A 26,718-nucleotide genomic window follows, 5' to 3' on the forward strand; every position below is an offset into this window, starting at 1 on the left:
CCTGCGTCGTCCATCTATGGTCATGGGAGGCTACGATGGAGCTGGTAGGTCGTCTACTGTCGAGGTGGCGGCATGGTGGTCAAGTGGTGCAGATTTGGCCGTGAGGGAGAGAGGACCTGTGAGGGAAAGGGCATGTGAGGGAGAGAGGAAGGTCGGTGTGGGCTGGGAAAAGAGGGTATGGCCAAGGGGTGGAGGTCCGGCGTGCTCGTGGGCGGCGACGCGCGACTATAGGAAGGCAGATCTAGGCTGTGACGATGGGAAAACTGTGTAGAGAGAGGGCGTGCATGCAAGAGAAGAGAGATGAGCTACGGGCCTTGGGCTGGGGGAGGAGGAATGGCTCAGTGGTGGTGGTTGGTGGCTGTGGTGGGAGTCCCAATCTATAGCAGTGGCGAATCTAGGTTACGACGGGACATGCGTGAGAAGAGGGAAACGAGAAGGAGGGAGAGCGGTTGCGAATATAGGTTTTATGAAAAAAAAAAAAAAGGGATTGCCACGTAGGTGTGTGCACACCGCTACATTATTTAAAATTTACCCACTTTAAATCTAAACAAATCATTTTCTTCACTTTACCTAGTTTAAAGTTCATACACCACACAAAGCTATTACAATATGAAAAAATCTATTCATAATTTCAATTCTTATTATCCTCCCATCATCACATGATGTGATATTAGATGATAGATTTATAAATAAAATGTAATATATGATTTCCAATCACATAATGCCACATCATAGAATGATGGAATGATGATGGAAATTAGGATGATGAGTAGCATTACTCTTACAATATATATAGCTCCTTTAGATTAGGTCTAAAATTAATCTTTTATCAATTGTTTAAACTACATTTAGATGTTGACATGTTCTCAAATAATCTGTGAATGATAGTAAAAAAAGTAATTAATAAAATTTTATAAATAATAGTGAACTATTTCACCAAACAAAGCCAAATAATTAATAAAAATTTATAAATAATAGTGAACTATTTCACCAAACAAAGCCTAATTATTTTGTTTTTGACATGCCTAACTTCAATGACCTCTATCTCGTTTTCTCTTTACTCGTTACCTACTGGCAGTCTTTGTTTCCGTCTGTTCATTCTTCTCCAAGAGTCAAACCTTTCTTTCTCTCCCTCCGTAGCCGTCATTTTTGTCACCCGGAAGCTTTTTCTTCTTCAAACGCATTACCTTCTTACATTTATTTGCTTTACCGAATCCATTTCATTTCAACCACCTAGACTTGCGTGCCTTCTCACTCGTCGCTTTCTGCCCATGCTCCTCCTTTGTCCCGGTCTCCGTGCTCTCTCCACCACCACAGTATTTCCACTGCCTCCGCCATGCACGCCAGCCTCATGTACTGCCTTGTCCAACATCGTTGCTATTATATTAAAGAAAAATTATATTTATAATTTTAAAATGTGTAAATTTCATATATTCTTTTTTAAATAAAATGCATAACTTTTACACTTTAAAATTATATTTAACATTATTGATCATCATTGCATAATTCCATTCCATCTATGGCTAGAGATTTATGAGATGATGGCACTTATGTGGCGGAAAAGACTACCTTAGTTTCATCTAGATGTCTCTAGATGGACAAGCTTTTTTTAAACCCGTATCTTTCCTGTCAACTCTTAGGTCTCGTTTGTTTTTATAATTTTTTTTCAACTTATTTTATTTAATTATTATAATTTTTTTAATTTTTATATAAAATAAAATAAAAAATTCAACTTTTTTTAATTAAAAAAAATAATTTTAAAAAAATATATTCTAACAATATTTTATTTAACTTTTAACTTTAATTTCAACTCATCTTATTTATAAAAACAAACGAGTCCTTAATGAAGACCGCTAAATGATAAATCTCGGCAATTCTAAGATCTTGTTTGGATTAAAATATCATCTAAACTCATTTTATATTATCTTATTTCATCATTACACATTTTTCAAATAAAATATAATAAATATTCAATTTTTTTTAAATTTTAAAATAAAAATAATATTACAACATATTATTTTAATAATATTTTATTTGATTTAAACTTTGACCTCGTTATATCTCAACTCAATTCAATTAACTATCCAAACTTTCCCTCAAGCTAGTTGTTTGATATGTTTTGTACCTTAAGATCCACTCTACAAGGTCCCTACTCTCTGCATCATTACTATCTGCCTGCGATTTTTTTTTTTTTTTTGTCGCTGAGGAGAGATCTATTTGCCCTGGCCTTTGGCTCAAATTAAGTCTAGTTTGGAAACAAGGGCTTGTTTAGAAATACATTTCATCTCAAAATTTTCATCCTATTTTATCTTATCTCATACTATTTCATTTCTAAACATAATTCAAATATAAAATTTTCAAACTAATCATTATAACTTTTCTAAACTTTCAAACATAAAATTAAAAAATAATTCAATTTTTTCAAATCTCCAAACAAAAATAATATTATAAAATTATATTATAACAATATTTTAATTTTATAATATTTTTTTATTCAACTTTATCTTTCTCATTTTCCAAAACCTAAAAATACTCAATTCAAACTATCTCATTACTATTCACAAACTATCTTACTGTTATTCACAAAGTATTTTGAAGTATTATTACATATTCTCACGTATTTTTAAATATAATTAAACATAATAATTTTAAAATTTAAATTTTTAACTTTTTCATCTAATCATTACTTTATTATTATAATTTTTTCAAATTTTTAAGCAAAATAAAAAGAATAATACAAATTTCAAAATTTAATATAAAATATTATTAAAAAATTATATTCAAACAATCTCTTAATTTTATAATATTTTATTTAAAATTTTCTCTCTCATTTCTCAAAATTCTATAAAATATCTTAAATCAAACAATTTCATTATTATCTTACGTATCCAAAAGAGCTCTTAAACACCATTGAAGAATTTTGGACTCTTTCAATATTTTTTTATTTAGAGTACAAATATTTCCATTGATCATGTATTTTATGTGTACAAGTAGCCAATCACTACAACAAAATTGACCTTTAGGGACGATGTAAATTTCGTCCCTTAAAGTAATTTTTTAAGATAAAATTTAAAAGTCATCCAAAAAAATAGATGCTTTACAAAACTATTCGAATGGATAAATATCCGGTCGAACAAGATCTTCTGTGACAAATTAAATCATTTCAAAAAGTCAAATCCATTCTAACGGACAAAAATCCATTTAAACAAACAAATCTTGGCAAGAAAGTAATTTATTTTGCCAGGTAAAGTTCAAAACCGTTTGAACGGCAATTGTGTTGTTCGAACGGAATAGATTTGGTGGCAGAATCTGGCGGAAAGGTTTCTAGACCGTTCGAACGGAACATATTTAATTTATTCGAACACCACATTTATACATTCGAACGTATAATATTAATCTCTGTACATAACTCAAAATATAAAAAATGCATATATATCATATATACGAATTCATAAATTAATTTTATATAATTAATTTAAAAATATTTTAGTGATTTATTTCATGTTAAATAAGATTTTTAGTTAAATAAATATTATCAGCCATACACTACATAATATAAATCAATAATTAATAAAAAAAAGATTTAATCCATAACTAAAGCAAATTATCAAAACACCATATACTGCCACGACGTTGACACGATGTTTGATCAGCCGGAAAGAAACTTTCATGTTGATCAAGCAAGACAACGGAACGAGTTTTTTGTATTTTTCCAACAAGTACGTTCCCTTGATGCTCAGCGTGATTATGATTTGTGTGGAAGGGAGTTCGAGAAAGTTTAGCGGTACGTGCTAAACAATTGTCCTGAAATAGAGAGTCACTTGAAGTAAGTTCAAATTAATTATTAATTAATCATTGAATTTACTTATTAAAAAATTATACGAATATACTTATTGTTGTAATGTTTAATTTCAGTGATCATATTAATGTGCTCAATGAACTTGGAGTAGATAATATAGACTAGAGACATGAACAAGAGTTCCCAAAATGGTTCGAACAACGGGTAATGACATTAATACAAATATGATTTTGCATTAACTTAAAAAATAGATTGGATTGTTAACGGTTGAATATTTATGCTTTATTTAATATGTAAGTTGATAAATGCGTGTGAGTAATTCGAACGATATATCAGACGAACTATATGTACTGGCGAGTGGCCCCTTGAGATGCATTGCTCGATATTTTGCATGTATTTTTCGAGGAAGTAGCTATCACACAATGATCGAAAATTTTATTGGAAAACATAAAATAGTGGTGTCCTTGTTGAAGGGAGTCATGATGGAGATAACGTTGATTTTTATAGAGTTATCGTAGATATAATTGGAATGATATATGTGATAAAACTTGTGGTTTATATATTTAAGTGTGATTGGTAAGATTTAAGCAATCCTCGTATGGGAAAATATCACGATGAATATTTTCTGAGTATTAATACATCAAAAAAATGGTATGAAAATGATCATTTTATTTTGGCTTTACAAACATCTCAAATATTCTATTTAGACGATCCTGAGTTAGGAAATCAATGGCAAGTAATACAAAAGTTTTCTCCTAAAAATATTTATGATATTATCCCTGAAGCGGAAGGATAAGATGAAGAAGAAGATGATTCATCTACTTAAGAAGTATACCAAGAAAATCAACCTACCTTTAATTTATTTGTGAATTTAAGCCAAAATGAGATGATCCTATTATATAGGAAAGTTATTGAGGCTAAAATAGTTGATGCGACAGTTGATCAAAGTGTTGAATCATTTGAAGTATCTTTAGATGATGAGAGAGAATTTACAGATGAAACTAATACAGATGATTGATCGGTTTTGTGTTCACATTATACAGTATCTCGCAATTATGCCACCAAAAAGGAAGGAACTTCGCATCCCATCTCCACATGTTCCTAACTCTCCATCTGACTCACCATTAGATACTGACTCTATAGAACAAGATAAATAACTACTACTCATTTTTTCAATTAAGATAATTAATAATTGATACAAGGTAAATAACTAAATATTATTTTATAGAGATAATAGTACAATCTCATTACAGACGAGACACTACTAGAGGCATGATTTTGGAGAAATATCGTAAAGTATATAAGATTAAGGTTAACATTCTTGACGAATATACCGGAGGCGAGGGATAACAAGTAGCTTGGCTTGTATCGTATGTGGGTGCTCTTACACGAACTTATGCACCTTTAGCTACAAGTTTATGGCATAAAGTCCTGCAAGATGTGAAAGAATTTATAAAGAAGTATTGTTTGGTACGTAATATTTAAATAATAAATTTATATTGATATTATTTAATATTCTAAATGATAATATATTTTTGTATATACTTTTTCAAGAATGACTTTGAATTAAATTTTGGTCGAAGATAGGAGTGTAAGACTGTAGATGAGCTGATGTGTAATGCATTCCGCAAGTATAAGACGAGGTGTCACAAGCATTATAAGAAGCACGAGAACAAGGAAGATGCACGCCAGCATGATTTTCAGGATGTTCGACCTGAATATTGGGAAAAACCTTGCGACATGTTTGAGGATCCATCATATAAGATAAATTAAATAAACTCTTTATGTGTCCTATTTATAATTTTCACTTACTAATTTTTACAACTTCTATGCAAGAGTAAAGTTCTATAAAAAAAAAAAAAAAGATCGAAATCGAAGATTCATCATCTTGTAAGCTCAAGATCTTTCCATCGCCTCTCTCTGAAATTGGTAATGTACTTTTTTTTTCTATATAATTTGTTTTTTGGAGGTACTAATTTTAATATTGACTTTATATATTAAGAATGTCTCTTGTAGCAAGAGTTAGACACCAATTATGATCTGACAAAATTATATGTTACATCACATACTAATAGTAATGGAGAGTGGACTCATCCCGATGCTCGTGAGAATTATGTAAGTATTATAATTTTTTTTAATTAAACATATTTAAATTATTGTGTCAATATTAATTTTATATGTTGTGTGTAGGATAAAATAGCTATAATTTCTTAATGTAAATTAAAAGTTATTAGCTAAAATAGATAAAGTAATTTTTTTAGGTTAAATAGATAAAAATCTACATAAACTATTTAGGGTACTTTATTGCCGTACACGTTCATACCTCAAAATGAATCTTGGGACTTACACACTACTTATAAATAGAATATTTCTACATCTTGCAGGACAAGCTTTGCAGTTGAGGGAGTCACTGATTTCTCTTTTAGTGTGCAAAGCAGTGTTGTTGCTGAAGTGAACGGTGGATTTGTTTTGATTAATTTTTTGGCCAGACCATTTGGTGTAGGTATCAATGCAGCAAGCGAAGGCATCCATAGTGGATGGGGAGGACTTGTCGAAGAGAATGAGATCATCTGCAAAAAGGAGATGAGAGATTTTTGGACCTCCTTGAGAGATGTGAATACCTTCTAGGTTTTTTAGGATTTCTTCTTTGTGGATAAGTCTTAAAAGATCCTCTCTACCAAGGATGAAGAGGAAAGAGGAAAGGCCTTGTCAAAGGCCTCTTGAAGGGTGGATCAGACTAGTGGGTGAGTCGTTAAGAAGGATGGAGTAGGAGACTGTTGACAAGCAATCTTAGAACCAATTTGTCTAGGTTTGACTAAAACCCAGGCTTTTGAAAATGTTGATGATGAAGGACCATTCCATGTCAATTTTTGTAGCCATTAGCCCAATTTTTCCTTTTTTCTTTTTTAGGTGGTGGAAGATTTCTTGTGCAAGAATGATGTTTTCCTGGATGAGTCTACCTGGAACAAAAACAGTTTGATTGGGGGAGATGAAATTTGGGAGGATTAGTCTGAGTCTGTTTGCTAGGATCTTCGCAATGATTTTGTAACGAACATTTGCCAAGTTGATTGGGCAAAATTGATGCACAGTGTTTTGGGAGTCTGTTTTAGGGACAATGGCTCGTTTTTATGGTTCATTTCTTTGCTGGGTCATTGATCCAGTTCCCTTCTGCAATTTTTAGAGTGTCAATGGTGTTTCTCCTTCGTCGGATAGAAGTGGAGGCATAAAAGAATTTTGTATTTAAATCAATGTAAGTGATCCATATAGCTTGAGATTTTTAACGCCATAGAGATTCTTCTTAACAGAGTTGCTCTTTTAGATTTTCCTTTAGAGTTTCTTCCAATGAGCTAGAGTCCGGGGTTGGGTCCTCGAATTGGATTTGGTTGAGAGAGGTTGTGAGGAGTTGTATTTTTGTTTGGATGTGGCCAAAGGATGTTTTATTCCACACTTTGAAGGCTCTTTTTGTGGCATTGAGCTTTTTGACGAAGATGAATGCAGGAGACCTGTGGATATTCACATTCCAGGCTTTCCTGATGGTGTCAAAGTATGAAGGGTCTCTTAACCAGAATTCCTCAAACTTTAAAAAATGTTTCTTTTTCTTGAGGTTAATAGTGTTGAGGATGATGGGAGAATGGTTAGAGGTCACTCTTGGGAGATTGAGAATAGATGCATCAGGAAATAAGGTGTTCCATTGTAAGTTCATGACTGCTCTGTCAAGTTTTTCTCTGATGTTGTGGGCTCCATGTCTGTTGTTTGTCCAAGTGTATTTAGGTCTGGAAGCTTTCAGGTTGATGAGTCCATTTTAGTCCAAGAAATTTTTTAGGTCATTGGAGGTGGATGAGCTTGCAAAGGGTTTTCCACCAATTTTTTCTCTTTGGCTGATAATAGAATTGAAGTCGCCTATAGCAACCATAGGGCCTGAAAAGGAGTTTGTAATTTTGTTCAGAGAGTCCCAAAAGTTTTTTTTTTGTTTTTTTATTATTTTTTTCTGAGTATTTGGCAGGGTAGTACAAACAGCCTTTGGAAGCATTTTTTCACCTCAAAATATCTAAAGAACTCATGCTTCTTTTTAATTCTTAGTTTTGGAAATGCCTCCTCAATCAAAGAGATTTCCTCAAATCTAGCATCTTCTACCAAATTAACAATGGAATCTCAACAAAAGTTTAGAAAGACCCTTGGATACCAACTCCTCCCTCCCTCATCCTTGCGCCAAACCTAACCACTAATTGGATTGAGCCAAATTTGAGAGTTGCTGAGCTTACCCTTGAAGAACCTAGGAGATGGAACACAATCCTTCTACAAACTCTATTCTCCTAGGACTCTGCTCTGGAAATCTCCAGAATTCATTTGTCAATCTATAATTTCTCTTCCATTAACGACAAAATCAAATGGAAACAACACTATTCTGGAAATTTCTCGGTTAAATCTGCTTTAACTGCAATGCTCACCCCCACGGCAAACCAAACCGCAGATATCCCCTGGAAAAAATTGTGGAAACTCCAAATCCAAGACAAATTAAAACTCCTACTCTAGAAAGTCTCTCAAAACATCCTTCCAACAAGATCCCTCTTGGAAAAAAAATTTAATCTTGAGGATGACCAAGTACTCTACCCTCTCTACCTCGTTGAAGAAGAGACCCTCACTTACCTCATCCTTAATTGTTGTTACACAAAACCTCTCTGGAAACATTCCAAATGGCTAATCGATATCACAAAATTCACATAACACTCAATTTCGGAATGGATTACAACCATTCTTGACCCTACAATCTCCTTGAGAATCCCTGAAGATGAGTCACAATCTGTCCAAATGTTTGCAACTCTGGCCATTGATAACATATGGTTCCTTCGTAATTTAGTCATCCATGATTCCTTCAAATCTTCCCCAAATTGACTAATCACCAAAGTTTCAAAGGCTCTTATGGACCACCAAATAACTTGGAAAGGAAAATCACAGGAACCGGAAGCCTCATGGTACCGCAGGCCATAAGACCACTTCATTATCCAGTTTGACGTAGCAGTCAGGGAAGATGGTGCAACAACTGCATGCATCTGCCGATCTAGGTCAGGCACACCCATATTCGCCCTCACCAGTTTCATCCACAACAAAAACCCAAATGTGGGCGAAGCTTTTTCAACTTTGTTAGGAATTAAAGAAGTCATCAAACTCAACTTGAGAACCATACACATCGAAGGAGACTCAAAGCAGACCATAAGTGCAATCCAAAAGGATCAGCAAATTTCAGATTGGAAAATGCAAGTGGTCACTAACAACATCAACTTCTTGCTACCGTCTTTTGAAGCTTGCTCAATAAAAAAAAATTCATCAATCAGAGAATCAATGTGCGCACAACCTTGGGCAATGGGTAGCCTCGAATCTTCGAAGCATACCCTTTTCCACTATTCCCCCTTGCATTTTACCTTTTCATAGTGGTAAAGACCCCATCGTATAATTTTATTTATGTACTTTTTAGAAAAATATGTACCTATTTTATTTGTTCTATTTTAATGAAGCTTACTTGCAAAGAAAAAAAAAAGAATATTTCTACTTCATTTTCCAAATTAAACAAATTTCCCAATGTAACTTGTGAGAGTCATTTCTTTTTCCTTAAGAAAAGAGGAGGTGGGGACGACTAGCGTAACAATTCTCATTGGGCGTGCCCATAGGAGTCCCTCTCCGTTGTGGAATGTTCTGTTTGAGCCACAGCTACTGCCCTAAAGGCGAGTCCGTCATCACAGCACTCCCAAAGTATCCAGTTGGTCTAAAGCCCATCTCCTGGCATAAATGCCAGGCTTTACTACCACAAGTAGTTGCTTTACTATCAAAAGTAGTTTCAACTTATGTCCTGATTCGAACTCCTGACCTCAAGATTATGAAATACCAACTCGTACCAACTGAGCTGCCACCTTGATTGTCAATTGGAAGTGCACTTATTTACGTGAGAATATTTTTATAAAAACCAAAAATTTTATATTGTTGTTGCATTTTGTCTTACCTTTTTTTTTTTTTTTTTAAATCTTTTTCTCCTTGTCTAGAGTCTAGACTCTAAGCTAATTGTTTACCCCCCTTCATACAATTTTTCAATAATGTGATAGTATTGACATGGGGTAGCCTAATTATTAAATTCTACTCGTTGTGTTTCTAAAACTAATTAGATTCACATGAGGTGAAGTAACTGCAATATTCATTATTGTATACTAAATAAATATTTGAGTAATGTTAGATCTAGTTTTAGGATATGCAAGTGCCGTGCACTTTCTTTGTAAAAATGCGGGGTCCACCATTAAAAATATATATATTTTTCATACGAGTTTCATATTTACCTACTTTTTTCAAAAGGAGTAATTGGAATTTGCACGCCTTAAGACTAAAATTATCATTTCTCTAAATATTATTAATTTCAAATGAAATGCAGATGAACTTTATTTGATAGTATTGGACAAAATGATAAAATTAAGTGCCCAATAGAATCTGAAGCTTTCTTTTCCTTTGAAGTTCGAATAATAGAATTTATGAAAGAGATCCTAATGTTAGTATTTCTTTAGGAGAAAAATCTTAACCCTAATGTTACTTTGAATACCCTAATTTGATTTCATTTAATAATTATGTCTAATGCTATATTTAGTTGCTTTTGTATCATTCTCTCAGGAAAGGTTTAGATAGTGAGTTGAGATGAGATAAAATAAGATGAAAATTGAAAGTTGAATAAAATATTATTATAATATTATTTCTTAATATTATTTTTGTCTTTAGATTTGAAAAAGTTAAATTTCTTATTGTATTTACTTTGTGTAGAAGTTTGAAAAAATTGTAATAATTAGATGAGATGAGATGTGATATGATAAGTTGAGAGGGTTCTTGTATCCAAACTATTGGCACTAGAACTTTGGCCACCTTATTCTAATAGTTCTGTGGTCGTGGGTGGTGAAAAATGAAAATAACTTTCACTTTCCTTTTGGATCTTGTTTGTTTTCACAAACATTCTCATCTTATCTCATCTAATCATTACAATTTTTCTAAATTTTAACACGAAATATAAATAATTTAACATTTTCAAATCTCAAAGTAAAAATAATATTAAAAAAATATATTCTAATAATATTTTATTCAACTATCAACGTTTATCTCAACTCATCTCATCTCATTTATGAAAACAAACGAAGCCCTAATTTGCCAATAGATGGGTTGACTTTTTGGGTTGAATCAACAAAAACGTGTCGTTGCTTTTTGAGTAATGATAGAAACTGCACTCTCGTTTTGCTATCTAAAATGTGATACTTTTATCATTATTGAATTATTTTTTATGTTTTTTAGAAAACTTTAGTGATCAATAAGCAATATCACTTCACCTTAGTGAAATAAGAGTGAGATTAACTGTATAGTTTTCTTAGGTACGGTTTTGATAGTGAGATGAGATGAGATGGTTTTAAATGAAAGTTAAAAGTTAAATATAAAATATTATTAGAATATTATTTTTTAATATTATTATGTTTTGAAAAAATTTAAATTATTTATTATATTTTATATGAAAATTTAAAAAAATTATAATAATAAGATAAAATATTTTTAGCATCTAAACAGATTATACAACAACCTCACTATAAGGCCCATTTTCTTGGGCACTTGGCCACGTCCAAAATTCTTTTTTATTTGACAAGAAAGCTGGGTTAGAAATTTTTATTAAAACTAATAGCATACATCTTTTACTTATTTGAGTAATGATATATTTATAATTGTTTTATAATTAATTTTTAAATAATTAATAAAATCATGTAACGCTCTTAAAAATAAATTTTAATATTAACAAACTATCATCTATTTAATATAAAATTATAAAATAGTTGTAAGGTTATCATTTTTCTATTTATTTATATGACATTTGAAATGATTTGTTTTCAACTTAAATTACACATGAAATTAATTAACTAATGGATGACGTGGCTCAAAAAGTGCAAGATTCCTAGCCTCCTATTGCAAGAATTATATATGTTATCGAAATCTTTATTTTGGTAACCATTAAAGAAAATAGCACATACCCATTTAAAAAAAAAAAGTCTAATTACTCTTTTAATAAAGAGTAATGCTAATAATATATATAGTTGCAAGGTTTTAATACTATTTAAATGAATAAATAATAAAAATAATTAAAATAATGAGTGATGTGGTGCAAAAAGAAGAAGAATAATATCATTTTCAAAATTATATTTATAATATAGTATAATAGACTTTCAAGCATATTTTTATGTACCAATTCTTTTTTCAAAAAGAATAAAGCTACTCAGATGCTACTTCCTTTAAGCTACAGAGCACACCTGACGTGTCTGAATCCGGTTTAACTCCAAGTCACGGTTCAACACGAAAAACTTGATCTCTTTCGACCCTAATTTTGACTCTCTTCCCCCCTTCCCGCCCCCCACGAGAATTTTTTGTTATGCTAGAACTCGTAATCATGCCAAGATTTTCCCTCTCCTCACTCTCTTGTCTTTGAATCATGCTAGAAGTTGTCTCTTCCCTCAAATCTGATGTACGATGTCACTCTCTTCCTTCCGCTTTGAACTCATCTCTTTCCTCGCTATCTTCCTCAGAACTTGTCCCACGAAAGTTGTCTCTTCCTTCCCACTGAACTCTATTCTTTCTCTCTTGCATTCATACTCCAGATCTATGAAGTCAAGTTAACGTTGAAGAGAAACCACACTTGATTCAAAATCTGCAATTCTTTTCTGATTTGTTGTTTTTTTAAACTTTTGCATGAATGTTTGAGTATGTTTTTTGTGCCCAACAGCTCGGAAAGGCCATGTCCGGCTCGGTAAGTGAGGGAATCAATGAGAATGGAAAGAGAGAGAGATTTTGGAGGTGGGTTTGTGAGGAGGGCAGTGGTGGTGAGGTGGATTACTGTGGGGAGGTGGTTTCAGAGGCAGAGGCGTGGAAGGAGGAGGTTGATCTTCGTGAGCTTCTCTTGGGTTAAAGTTGTGATGGAAGAATCAGTTTCACTAGAAGAAGTAGCAGTAATAGTATAAAGTGGTGCAACGAAAGGTTGGAAGACATGGGAGATGATGGATTTTAAGGGAAATGAGAGAAGTTGAAGCTGTTTCAATGGGAGATATTTCATTTTGATTCCGACTGCTTCTTTTCCTGTGCAGGTATGTGTGTTGTGTAAGCGAAGAAGAATAACACCAAAACACACGTTTTAATTATTAGAAATAAAAAACAATAATAATCTTATACGTAAGGTGTGCTATGTAGGTGGATGTATAGGACGACTTTTTGAAAAATGTCTAATCATTTGGCTCTTTTTCCACAAATAAAATAAATAAAAAAATCCAAAAAATTAATCTAGTCAATTTTTCTTAATAATTTCATAAATTTTGAGGAGATTATTCAATTCAAATATGTAGTAATATCTCTAATTTTATATTGAAATTTGAGAACTTAAAAATTAAACCTATATACAATAATAAATTCTATTATCTAAAATCACATATCTAATTATGTCACGTTCCATTCTTGTGGTGAGACTTTTTAGAAAATGATTTTAGAAAAAGAGACAGAAATTACTGATCATTTTAAAACTTGTTACTTCGATACTCTGGGTGCAAGACTCTACGTTATAATATAAAATGTGTTTTGAGAATAAAAGAGGTTTATAGCGAAAAACATCAAACTTAAAACAAAAAGGCCTCTCATACATTTAAAACTCTTATGCCTAGACTTCCGTGCTCTTTCCCTTGGACTGTGTCTGTCCTGATGCGTTCTGCTCATTTAGTTCCTGTGGGGGGAGGGGTATACATAAAAACTAAAATAAGTCGAATACTCAGTAAGCATTACTTCATACAGTAAAAATATAACAACATAGGTTTTTTGTCATGCATTCATCACTCCATACGTTCCTTACGTACATAAGACATACATTCATCTTGAAAACATCACTAGACAAGGTTTTTCTTAAAAATGGGTTTTCTTTTTGCAAAACATTTCTCTCCCCAATGCCTTCATTTCTTAAAAAAATAAGCATACATACATACATTTTCTTATTACTTTTATTTGACTGGTACACACTGTTATGCTCCGTATGTTAGGATTAGCAGTCTTCATTAGCACCTGGATTCTGCCCGTAGCCACAGGTTGGGAATCCCTTTCAATTAGGGGGCAACACTGGGTGCACTACCAGTACTACTTACTCGGCATTATAATCTGTCCATTTCTTTGGTACCCATTCATTCAGTCATAGCCGTTACATAGTTTCATACATTAAATCATTCCTTCATTCAGTCATTTCTTTTATTCATTCATTTTAGTCATTTCAATCAATAGTTCATTCATGGAAAAACGTCATTTAAAAGCATGAGTTTAAACATCATCTTTCAAGGCATCGTTCAAAACATCAGTTCGTGGCATCCTTAAAGCATCAGTTCATAGAGACGTTAAAAATACTTTCTTCGCATAATTTAAAGCATCACTTAAAGCATAAGGCATAAGCCTCACTTCTCATTTCATGAAAATACGTACAATACATACTTCGTATAGTCATCCATTCACATGCATACACTTAATACTTGGGTTGCATTAAAAGGGGCTGCCAAGAAGGGTTTGCCAAGAAAGGTCATTACATACATATATTTTTGAATTCTTATACTTAGCATTCTTTCGTAAAACGTCGTTCATGTCATTTCATAAAGCATCATAATGGAAAAATATTTCATTTTCATTTCATATCATCTTAGAAAACTCTAGAAGAGTATGAACATAATACTTACCTGGTCTCTATGCTATTTTCATATCATGCAGTTCATTCATGTGCGTGTTAGATGACAACCTACATGCATACATATAACCTTAGCGTCATTATTCTCTATTTAGTGCATAAGCAACTCAATTAAAAATAGAACTACACTTCATTTGGAACACTCTCCTTCTATACCTGGGCTCTTACGTGTCCCTTACTATGCTAAAACTTTCGGGGATCCACTTACGGTCACTATCTTTTCCAAACTAAACGTTCTACTTCGAGTGCTTATCCACTTAACGTGATCCTCATGATTCACCTTAAAGTTAAGACACTAAGACCTTTGTCTTATTCTTATTATTAACCTCATCCCGATGTATGACTCAGGTCAACTAAGTCACGCATCTCAATCTTAGACAATACACATGTCACTTCCTACATTTGAGCCTACACTTCCTTATTGCCATCATCATCCTTATCTATGCATCTCACATGGCTCTATGCCAACTCTGATGTTCAAACATCGTGTACCTATGCTTAGGACATATTATCCATTATATATAGTAAATTCGTCCAGCACACATGTGTCTAACCAGACTACACATGTACCCCACTCCCTTTTTATCACCTAAGATTTTCGTATAACACGTTGATCACTTGCTTGTGTAAACAAGTTCCATACTCCGATACCAACCTTCTCTTAATCGGGCTAGCATGACTTTTCATGCTACCCGTCCCTCTTGATAGTTCATCCCAACACTTGGCACCACAAGGCTCATTTCACAATTACACCTTACGTCACGTCCCGTCACATAGCTCGAGACTACACCCAAGCTACACCGTGACCTTGTCACGTCACTTCTACGCCAACTCTTCACTCATCACACGTACAACAACTATAATATTACTGCATGGTGACACCCATCACTGGGACTACCGGTCACATCACAACTACTCTGGGACACTGTTTCACAGTTCCCGACACTCCACATCAAGCTGCACACTTCTCTACTACGAAATCATTCAACCCTTCGTGGCACGCCATCCGGTGTATCACGACTTCACCACACGGAATACACGCCACATGTACTCCCTTTACATCGTACTACACCACATCACCATTACAACACACACGCCATATGGTGCATTGCCTCACCACTTGGAGTACATTCCATGTGTACTTCCTCCCTCCAATCCACAGTACGCCATGAGTACACTCCACTTGTACTCTTTCCATTCTACACAACGACACGTCACCACTACAACACATACTTCACAATACGGTCCACAACACGACTACACAACACACTTTCCAACTACGCCCCACACTTCATGTACACAACCACACTTCACATCACCACACTACACAAGGAACTCTATGACACAACACAGTTTACAATCCAACCAACCAACATATCGTCGGGATAACCCATGGGTTTCTCGCTGTCCGGCACGACCAATGGTGTCGGAAGCCACTAGCGGGTGGTAGCGGTCACCCTTGTGACCTTGGAACGAGACTATTTTGGGTGGACAAATCTAGGGTTTCTCAACTAGATCTAGGCTTTGTCAGGCTTAACATGATTGCGGAGGGTGGTTGACACAGTGAGGAGTTCGTGGGTGGCTGAGGAAGGGCCATACGTGGCGGCTAAAGCCGTGTACAATGGTGGTTAGCCACGTACATTGGTTGTTTTGGGTGTGGGGATAGCTGGGTGTGGTCTTGGAAGGCTCATGGTGGCCTCGTGGTAGCACCTAGAGGCGGAGCACGGCGACATCTAGCCGTGTACAGTGCATCCGAGAGGGTGAGAGTGCGTGAGAGGCAAGGGAATGGCTAGGGACTATGGCTAGGCATGAAGGAGCTTAAGGGGGTGTTAGAGGAGCCGGGGTGCCGATGGGGTAGGCATACGGTGGCCCTACAGCAAATCTGGGTCGTGGGTCATGGAGGACTCGTTAGAGAGTGAGAGAACATGGAAGAGTTAGGGGCTTCGGTTGGGCATGAGGGTGGCTAGGGGAGGTCGCCGGTGAGGGAGAAGCCTGATGGTGGTGGTGCGGTGGCGTACGGTGGCATTAGGGGAGAAACCCGTGGGTTTCATGCGTGGGTCCAAGGAGGAGCTATGGGCTTCCGGTCAAAGGGAAGAGGAAGGAGGTGGTCATGGCGACGTCATGGTGGTGCTCGGTGGGGCTAAGGTTGACGACGGCTGCGATGGGAAAAGCTATAGGAAGAAACTGAGAGGAGAAAGGGTTCGCATGGGGGAGAGGGAGCTGCTTCGACGGTAGGGTTTGGTCGCCGGCATGAGGTGGGGCTAATGCCGGTGACGACGTTGCAGGTGGCGGTGCGGGGTGGCTAGGCTAGTGAAGGAGAGAATCAGGTGAGGGGAAAGGGAGACGTGCGGCGTGAGGGGGAGGGATGAGAGAGAGGGAAGAGGGAAAAGTGAGGAAAAAAGAAAGGGAGTTAGGGTTTTAATTCCAACCCTTTACCTCGGGATCTTCAAAATGATCTAATGGTGGATTTTAAATACTGATTTGAAAATGAGTAAACACTAACTTAACTGAAAACACTAAAAGGAATTAAGATAGAATATTATATCATTAATTCAAACTTAACTTTAGTTTATAAAATAATATTCTTGCATCATTAAATAAATGATAAAATTTTGCTAAATATTTTTAAGAGAATAAAACTATCTAATTAATTAGAGTTTTCAACATAAATTAAGTACCGTAATATTTTAAATAACTAAAATCATTTAGATAAAATGATTTTCAATAATTATAATATTTTTGGAGCTCTCAAAATATTATAATTGTCTTACTTAAAATTAGGCTTGTTTCAATAATACTAGAAATACTCCATATAAATATTTTCAGGGCATTTCAAATATTCGAGAGCTTTAAAACACTGAGCGTATTTTAAAAAGCAACCACTATATTTAAAAACACAATTTCAATATTTAAAACACGTAGACAATACTCGTGACCAATTGAGAGAGAAAGCTGATACAAATCCATTAATCATACTTGACATACACATAATACACTATTATTACTTTTTTTTTAATTCATTATATATTGAAAGAATACATTTTAGATTTAGAATTACAATCACTCTTGTGATATGATATCTCAAATTATGACTTCGTTTTTTCATCAAATAATATCATTAATCTGATTGCGACTATCAGAATAGATGGTACAGACATAACGTGACATAATTTTGAAGATTCGATCTAAATAATTAAAAATAGATCACTTTGTCTAATATTGGTCATTAAGATGGAAAAAAATATTTGGTGCGATGTAACTTGAGGAATGGAGCACATAAGTTAATGAGGAATCTTAATAGATGACATATGATATAATTCTTTAGACAGCTTGATAATGCAACGTATCCAAGGTGAGAGTTTCCACACCTTGTTATCAAAGAGATTATTACAATCTAGGAATGCAAAGAATATTTTTCAAATAATCAAGATATGTTAAGGTTTTCATAAGAGTATTTTTTTTTCCTCGAAAAATAAAGAGATCGAAGTAATGATACAAGTTTTAGGCCTCGTTTGAAATTTGGACTGAACTCTAATTTTAAGTTGAGTTTAACATATAAATACTCAACTCTCAAATCACTAAATCATCTCAACTCAAAACATCTTACACATAAGATTCATAACCTTTTTTTTAACTTAACACATCTTTACACGTGAAACCCACAATCTTTTTCAAATTCTTATAAATATATCTAAATTCATCTTAACATCTAAACATATCTAATGTGGGTTTCACAAAACTCACTTCATCATCTCAACTTATTATTATTTATAAAAAACTCAACTCATCTTAACATCCAAACGAAACAATCATGCAAAGTTCGAACATACCTTATGTAAAAAATTTGGCTCACGGAAAAAGTAATTTTTTTTTTCAATTTTTTACAATGAAATTCTTTTATTTTTTTTTTTACAAATAATCAATACAATACATCTATTATGTCATTCACCTTTCGCTAATAACATGTGACGTGGTGGTCAACTAGTACATGGTATATTTTTTTTCACGAGACTTTAGCAATTTTGAGGAAGGGTCACTTTAAAAATTGAGTTAGATACTTATTCTAAATTTTTAGAATTTTAAATTTTAATTAAAATATTTTGTTTCTCGTCCAACTTGCTAAACCTGCCATTACTTTCCCGAAATTTTTTGTCAAAAGAACTGAAGCATGCAATGGTGCCTGGGGGCATTCAGGCCGTACATGTAAGAACCTGTAAAATAGCCGGTAGCAGGTGAAGAAGAAAAGCAAATTTATATTATAGAGCCATTTTTCCTTTGGCAAAGCCTCGCCTTTTCCTTTACCGCTTCCCGGCGCTGCACATCACATCACTCCGATCACCTCTCTCTCTCTCTCTCTCTCTCATACACACACAGCTAAAAAGGAAAAGTTGCCTCCAATTCTATTGTGTTCTTAATTCTGAGAGGAATCTTTGGTAGCTTAATATATACGAGGGTGGCAGGCAGACATCGAAGAGGTCTGAGCACGAAGAATTCGTACATCTATATATGTAGCCGTCTTGGTTTGTTTCCGCTCTGATACTGAACCCCAAACCCAATTATTCAATACTAACAAGTAACAACAGCTCCTTCAGCTTTCGGACAACGCCTTATTACCGACTGTATCAACCCGTAATTTTCTTTGGAGGCGGGGGTGGGGTGTGTGGACTCTCTTCGTATCGTATCGTTATCGCAGAGGAAGGAAAATGCTGACGTGCATAGCTCGGCCGAAGAAACTCGGAGATGACTCGCCGGATCAGACCGAAGAATCCGACCCATCCGACACCTCCGGCGTCAAGACCCAAACTATCAAATCTCTCACTTCTCAGGTAGGTACATACGTACTTCTTCTATTCCAAAACCCCTAAACTCGTCGTACGTACTTCTTCTATTCCAAAACCCCTAAACTCGTCGGCCTTTTCTTTTTCCTTTTTTTTGTTTTAGGCTTAACATTGATAATTTGGTCATTTCAGATCAAGGACATGGCGTTGAAGGCTTCGGGGGCGTATCGGAGCTGCAACCCGTGCACGGCGCCGCCGACGATAACGACTCAGAGTCGACTCAGGGGAAATGGAGAGTCGGATGCGGAGTCGGAGCGGTTCAGGTGGTCGAGGTCGAGGTCGAGGACGGGGAGGGTGTGGGGAAGGAGATGGAGGCGAGGCTGAAAGGGATGTCGAGCTCGAGCGGCGAAGGGACTCCGAACTCCGGGAGCGGGCGCCGAGTGGAACCGGTGGTGTTCGTGGAGGAGATCGAGCCAAAGGAGTGGGTCGCCCAGGTGGAGCCCGGCGTGCTCATCACCTTCGTCTCGCTCCCCCGTGGCGGGAACGATCTCAAGCGTATACGATTCAGGTAAAATTTCTCACGCCTCTCCCCTTTTTCCCCTGCACATCGCTCCAAATTCCCATTTCGTCCGTACGCATCCCTTCCTGCTGGTTCGTTTTCCTCGTTTCACGCCGTAGCTTTGATCAGTGTATTTAGTGATTTGACTACTCCGGTTAATATATTTTTATATTTTATTTATTGATCATTTAATTTAATTCAAGATTAATATGAAAATGAGTACTAATTACCATACATACACAATATTTTATTTTTTTTTATGTTTTTTTTTTAAATTTTGTATAAAATGGATAGTAATTTTACAAAATTTTAAATTAAAATCAGATATTAAACATTTTAAACTTAAAGAAAAACTATTATTTTTAGATAAATTCTTTTCATTAATTATTATTCACTATCTTACACCCTATAAAAAGCACCCTTATATCTTACACTTTATGAAAAAATTATAAGTATAAAATATGAAATGTGAAAATAAATAGTGACTGATGTATAATATTTCTCTTATTTTTATAACCATATAATTCTCAATTCTTTCTACTTTAGATCCATATAAAGAATTAAAATGGAAAACGATAGAACTTATTAAATTATTTTGAAAACTAATTGAACGTGGCATCCAAACAATACTTTGGAAACCAGTCTGTTCATATGGTTTGAGGAAAGTTTTGGTGGGACCCAATAAACAAGTAATTTTCACGCCCTTATGAAAAGCAATCCGAAAAAGTCCAAAAGCAGAAGCCATTGTTGGTTTGGGTGGGGCAACGTTGATTGTGTTTTGGTACCTTTTACATGGAGTGCTGTCTTCGTGTCGGAGAAGGCTTCTTCCTTTCTTTCCCTTACCTATATTCCTTCACGCCTGCCTGATTCTCCGTCCCTTTGTCTGTTTTGAGTGACCATTATCTTGTCATTTTTTGTTCTAATGAACTTCGACTGCTCACGTCATCTGCCGCCCGAAACTACTCAGAAGACTGAAAATGTCAGACCTTCTGATCTTATAGTAATGGGTTGGCAACAAATAAAAGCAGAATTAGATAATCTCACAGGAATGGGACCTTCTACTCCCACGTTTTCTGGTGTCATGGATTGACTCTGTGATATGGGATTGATTCCAAATTAAACGAGAGAAATGTTATTCTTTATTGCAAATATCACACTAATTGGTGTCTTTGTATTTTTTGAGAAAGATGTGACTTTTTAGTGATATGGTTGACTGAAATCATTTAAAATGTATCATATTTATGGCAATGATTGTGGATGACAGAAATAAGAATGAAGATTAGCACTGATCATTTTTTTTTTTTTTTGAAACAATTAGCATTGATCATCAAACCATACGCATTGGGTATTGCGTTTTTTGCTGATTAATACTGCAGAAGGAATGGTTGATCGTGGACCCACATATTTTCTGATTGTTAAAGACATTCTCCCCCTACTGCAAGGCCTATGTTTCCACTAAAAAAAAATTACTTTATTACACTCACCGAATGTCGGTTTTTATGTTAATTATGCTGAGTTCCTTTTGTCAAAAGGTATTATGAGTGTGCAGTTCAGTGGTCTAACATTATTGACTACTGTTCCATAACCAATGATAATTTGATATAATGGAATTGGTTCAAAGGCTTCAAGCAATAGGCACGCGGAGTAATTATGGCAGGTAATGAACTTGATGGGTCTTTATGAAGATGCTACTGTATTATTTCTAAAAGAGCAAATTTAAAAAATAAAAAAAACAAAAATTCCAAGTCTCTGTTTATCAAAAAGAAAATGCATGGCAGTTGCCATGTGATGTGCTTATGGGGGCCACCATTTCTCATTTCTCATCCAGTTAGTTCATTGATCAGGAGTTTTGAAATTGTAGTTTATTTTTTCTATGATTAGTCGAGAGATGTTCAACAAATGGCAAGCTCAAAGGTGGTGGGCAGAGAACTATGACCGGGTTATGGAACTGTACAATGTTCAGAGATTCAACCGACATGCTTTCCCGCTTCCAACTCCACCAAGATCTGAAGATGAGGTGAACTTTTTTCATAGAATCGCATGTTCACATTCATGGCCCTGCCCCATTGATGATGTATCAATGAATTCAAGTAAATGTGTACTGTGTACACAGTATTTTGCCTTTTGTCCCTTTTAAGTTCTAATAATAATGTCATTTCTTCTCTCCTGTTACAGAGCTCAAAGATGGAATCTGCAGAAGGCAGCCCCATAACACCCCCATTGACCAGAGAACGGTTACCTCGTAACTTGTACCGTCCAACAGGGATGGGAATGGGTTACTCATCCTCAGATTCACTTGAAAAACACTCGATGCAATCTCGACATTACTATGATTCAGGTGGTCTTGGATCAACCCCAAAACTATCCAGCATCAGCGGTGCCAAGACAGAGATATCATCTATGGATGCTTCTATAAGGAGTAGTTCATCGAGGGATGCAGATCGCTCAGGGGAGCTGTCAATCAGTAATGCTAGTGATCTTGAGGCTGAATGGGTTGAACAAGATGAACCAGGGGTCTACATCACAATTAAAGCATTACCGGGAGGCAAAAGGGAGCTCAGACGAGTGAGATTCAGGTGAGGTTCTTGGAAACTCTTTGGTTGGATTGAGTGTCTCTTAAGCAGCACATTGAGGGAAAATTCAGAACTCATCTCAACTTATTATTACAATTTTATCAAATTCCCAGTCAAATTCATGAAATGATGGGTCCCATGTGAAATTTTCTGGCCATTGAGTTTTTCTATGAAACAGAAAATATTATGCAATTTTAATCTGCTGCCCCACCTTGATCATAAAAATTGTCACTCTGTTATAAGGATAATTTGATAAGTTGTCTGCTTCTCTGATTGGTAGTAACCTAGTCATATATGGTGGCCATTTAGAAAGAGCTTATACTGTTCACAATTGCCACGATCAGCAACTTGTTAAGGCATTCTGGCCATCAAGCAAAGTTTCAGTTTATTGTTAATTACGGGTTTCATATGGTTGAGGATAGGGAAGATCAAGTACCATAATCTATAGACTACTAGTATTCAGGTATTTATTGAATGTTGTCTCATGGGAAGTCTACAAAATTTGTCCTTTATGAAGAAAATTCAGAATTCACATTCCTTTTGAATGCCTAAGTACTATGCCTTTTGATGGATTTGATTAGACTGTAGCCACAATGTCGCAATTTGAGGCGTTCAACTAATTGTAAATCATGACTTGAATTTCAAACAAGAGGAACAAAATCAGAAATTGCTACTCTTTTTTAACATCATTTTTGCTGCTGTCAATCATGCTACTTGAACTAATTCTTTTTTTTCTCTTCTATTTTCGAGTCTACCAGAAATTTTTGAATGAGAAGCAATTCTTTCTTTCCTACTTCATGTATCATTATGTTATGGAACTACATTGACTTGAATGATGCTGGAAATTCTTGCTATGCGTGTCCTGCAGCCGCGAAAAATTTGGGGAGATGCATGCTAGATTATGGTGGGAAGAGAACCGTGCCAGGATACATGAACAATACTTGTGAATGAGCAAAAGGGTTGATGCAAGCGATTTCCATGGTGTGGAGGTGTTCCTTACTACCAGAGTGTTTTCTTTTGTTTATTTTTCCACACTAGTAAAGTCTCATCTATAGCTAATTGGGTATGCAAATAGGTGCTACCAGCACCTCTCGATGTTTTTTCTTTCGGGCCGCCCCGGGGAGGGAGTGGGGGGGCACACAACAATTTGCTGCAGAATATTCTCAAGGGGAACCCTGATCAAGTCAATGTCAGTGAAAATCAATATGTTCATTCTTCTCTTTTGAGTACATTTTGCTGATCCAGCTTCTTTTCATGATACACAATGTCTAAGCATCTTAAAAGTTTTGTCCAATTCTATCTGTGAAACTCAAATCATGTACATCATTTTCACCTATCAGTTTCCCCAGTGTGAATGGGTGAATATGTTACCTAAATGGCACAGATGTAGTAGGGCTGAGAATCAATTGGGGCATGCATGCGGTGCACCGTTGAAGCTCATTGGGAGAGAAAGACTAGCTGGGAAGTAGAGACTTTCTAAGATTTCTTTCATCTCCCAAATGAAATCTTCCGAGATGCTTTTTCTGCCAAAGAGGATCTTTGTCATTTTACATAAATATGAAATCTTTGTGAAATTTGTTGGAAATACTTTTGTGGGGTTTTGTGAAAGTGGTGGGGCTCAGAAGATGCTTGCACAGAGAATTTTTTGGACATTTTTATTGGAGCTTGTAAAAGTGGCGGGATCGTATAGATTTTGTGAAAGTTTTGATTTTTGTTATTTCATGTCAAGAAAGACAATTGAAATGATTAGATAAAAATTATTTCGATAGATAAAAATCTGTTTTGGTAATTACAAGATATGTATGAAGTCAGAAAAAATAAGACAGTGCAGTGTTTCGTCTCAGATGGAGCAGAGGAACAATCTCATAGGCCGAAACTGCAGTAGAGTACTCAAGGAATGTTTACGTCCGGTGAAGGAGATGGAATGAAAAGTTTATCATTAGTAGTGAAATTATTTATGGCTACTAGTAAAATAGTTTGATTTAAGATATTTTAATATATTTTAAAAAATAAGAGATAAAAAGTTAAATAAAAATAATATAAAGTTAAAATATTGCTATAATATAATTTTTTAATATTATTTTTGTTTTGAGATTTGAAAAAGTTGGATAGTTTTTTATGTTTTGTTTGGAAGTTTGGAAAAATTATAATCATTAGATGAAAAAATTGAAAAACTTGTGATGTTTGAAAAAGAAATGAAATCATTGGGATGAAAAACTTTGAGATGAGATGAAACTATTTCTATTTTCTAGCACTGTTTTTGACTCAGGAAGTATCAGACAAAAAGTTCGTTCGATAAGTGACTTGAGACAAGTTTAGACAGAGAGCTTGCTTAGCCTCGCTCGATAGGTTGTTTGAGCGAATGTCGAACAAAGAGTTCACTCGAGACGCGTTCGACACTCCGCTCAAACGAATAATGCAAAAAAGTGAAAATAAGGATTCATGCCGTGTGATACTATAAATTTGTACTTAACGAACAGTTTAGTAGGATTTGAGTGTTCTGGACAGTGAAATTTCGTCCCAAAGTGTATTTTGTGATTTTTCAGTACAATAAAATCCTCTGCAGCTTTGTGGACAAAGGTACATTGCCGAATCACGTTAATTTTATGTCGTGTGATTGATTTACTTGTACCTATTTTTACTTTGTCGATTTCACAACAAAGATATCATGTTAAAAAAGCAACAGGAGGGAATCATAGTCCTATAGTAAAAGCAAAGTTTTGAATTTCGTACTGTATCGGCCGGTACGGTCGAAATATATCATTTCTATGGCGTAGCCAGTACAGAGAAGGGTATAGTTTCTTACCAGTCAAAATTTCGGCCGTTTCAGCTTGTACTAGTCGATATTTCGGCCTTTAACTTTTTTTTTTCATTTCTTCAAACTGCAAGCTCATTTTTTGACCCTCAATTCAGACAAGATTATTTATAATTTATATATATTTATATATAATTTATTAATATATAGACTATTATTTTGGAATATAATTTATATATATTTATATATATAATTTATTCATATATAGACTATTTCGAAACTGTATCGGTACCGAAATACATAGTTTCAAGGCCCCAACCGAAATAGTCACGGGTACGGTATTCAAAACAATGTGTAAAAGCATTTAGGTACCAAGAGTACCTCAAGTACTCTCACTACTATTCTTTACTTTATTATTACTTTTCACATACTTTTCTAATATTCATTACTTTTTAACATGCATGTGTTGTGTCTTTTGTTGCTTTGGAACAAAACTTGCAAATGTCTTCATCCAGTACCTTCTTCTTCTTGAGGTTAAACTTTGTAGGTAGCCCATTCATACAAGCTCTCCAAGTAAACACCTTTACTTTGTTTGGAATATTCATTTTTCAGACTGCCTTCCATAGTTGAAGTTGTGTACTACCATTTGAGAACTCCCCTTCCACTCTTGTCCTGTCCATATTTCGAAATAATCAATAAGCACTTCTAACTCTAAATTTTCCATCATTCTCATATGTCCAAACCTGTTTATCTTCATGTTCTCTAGAACTAAAGACTATCTTCAGAACCTCATTAGTTGTTGGTGGTGGGAGGAGATTTCTAACTTTTAAAGCACCCCACCATCTGGTTTGGTTATCAATCAGTTCTTCTTCCTTAGTCTCTTTATTTTCAATATCATTCTCTTCTATAGATTGTATCAGCTGCCTGAAGCCAGGGATCCAAATATCATTCCAAATTCTTATTCCTCTTCCATTCCCCACCCTCCATCTACACCCTTGAGCCAGCTTCTCCTTAACCTCCCATATACCTTTCCAGACATAGGATGGATTGAGTCCCAATGTGGAATCAAGAAACTTCCCATGAGGAAAGTATCCAGCTTTGAATGTTTTGTGGAGTAAGGAGTCTTCATTTTGCATTAGTTTCCATCCTTGTTTAGCCAATAAAGCATCCTTGAAGGTTTTGAGATCCTTGAAACCTATCCCACCAGCTTGTTTTGGAATGCACATCTTCTTCCAACTCACCTAATGGATCTTATTTTCCTTTTTTCTCTGTCCCCACCAAAACTTGGCCATTATTAGTTCCAAATCCTTACACAAAACACCAGGTAGCTCGAAGCAACTCATGGAATATATTAGTATTGATAGAGCTACTGCCTTAATAAGAATCTTCCTTCCCGTTTGTGATAGTAACTTTTCTTTCCAACTTTGTAGTTTTTTTCCACACCTTTTGCTTAATATCAGAGAATGCTTGATACTTTGATCTTCCAACCATC

The 26,718-nt window shown here is 35.1% G+C and overlaps 1 protein-coding gene across 1 annotated transcript; it reads left to right on the forward strand.

Annotated features, from left to right (window-relative positions):
• The first annotated feature begins 18,781 nt into the window (after positions 1–18,781).
• On the forward strand, positions 18,782–24,002 carry LOC121252383 (protein Brevis radix-like 4). Its single transcript, XM_041151984.1, is given in 6 exon segments — positions 18,782–19,387; positions 19,532–19,691; positions 19,694–19,907; positions 21,780–21,915; positions 22,074–22,474; positions 23,340–24,002. Coding segments are annotated over 6 exon segments (1,113 nt in total). The 5' UTR covers positions 18,782–19,264; the 3' UTR covers positions 23,419–24,002.
• The last annotated feature ends 2,716 nt before the right edge of the window (positions 24,003–26,718 follow it).

This window comes from Juglans microcarpa x Juglans regia, chromosome 2S (assembly GCF_004785595.1).
Source record: "Juglans microcarpa x Juglans regia isolate MS1-56 chromosome 2S, Jm3101_v1.0, whole genome shotgun sequence".
Classification (NCBI taxonomy): Eukaryota; Viridiplantae; Streptophyta; class Magnoliopsida; order Fagales; family Juglandaceae; genus Juglans; species Juglans microcarpa x Juglans regia.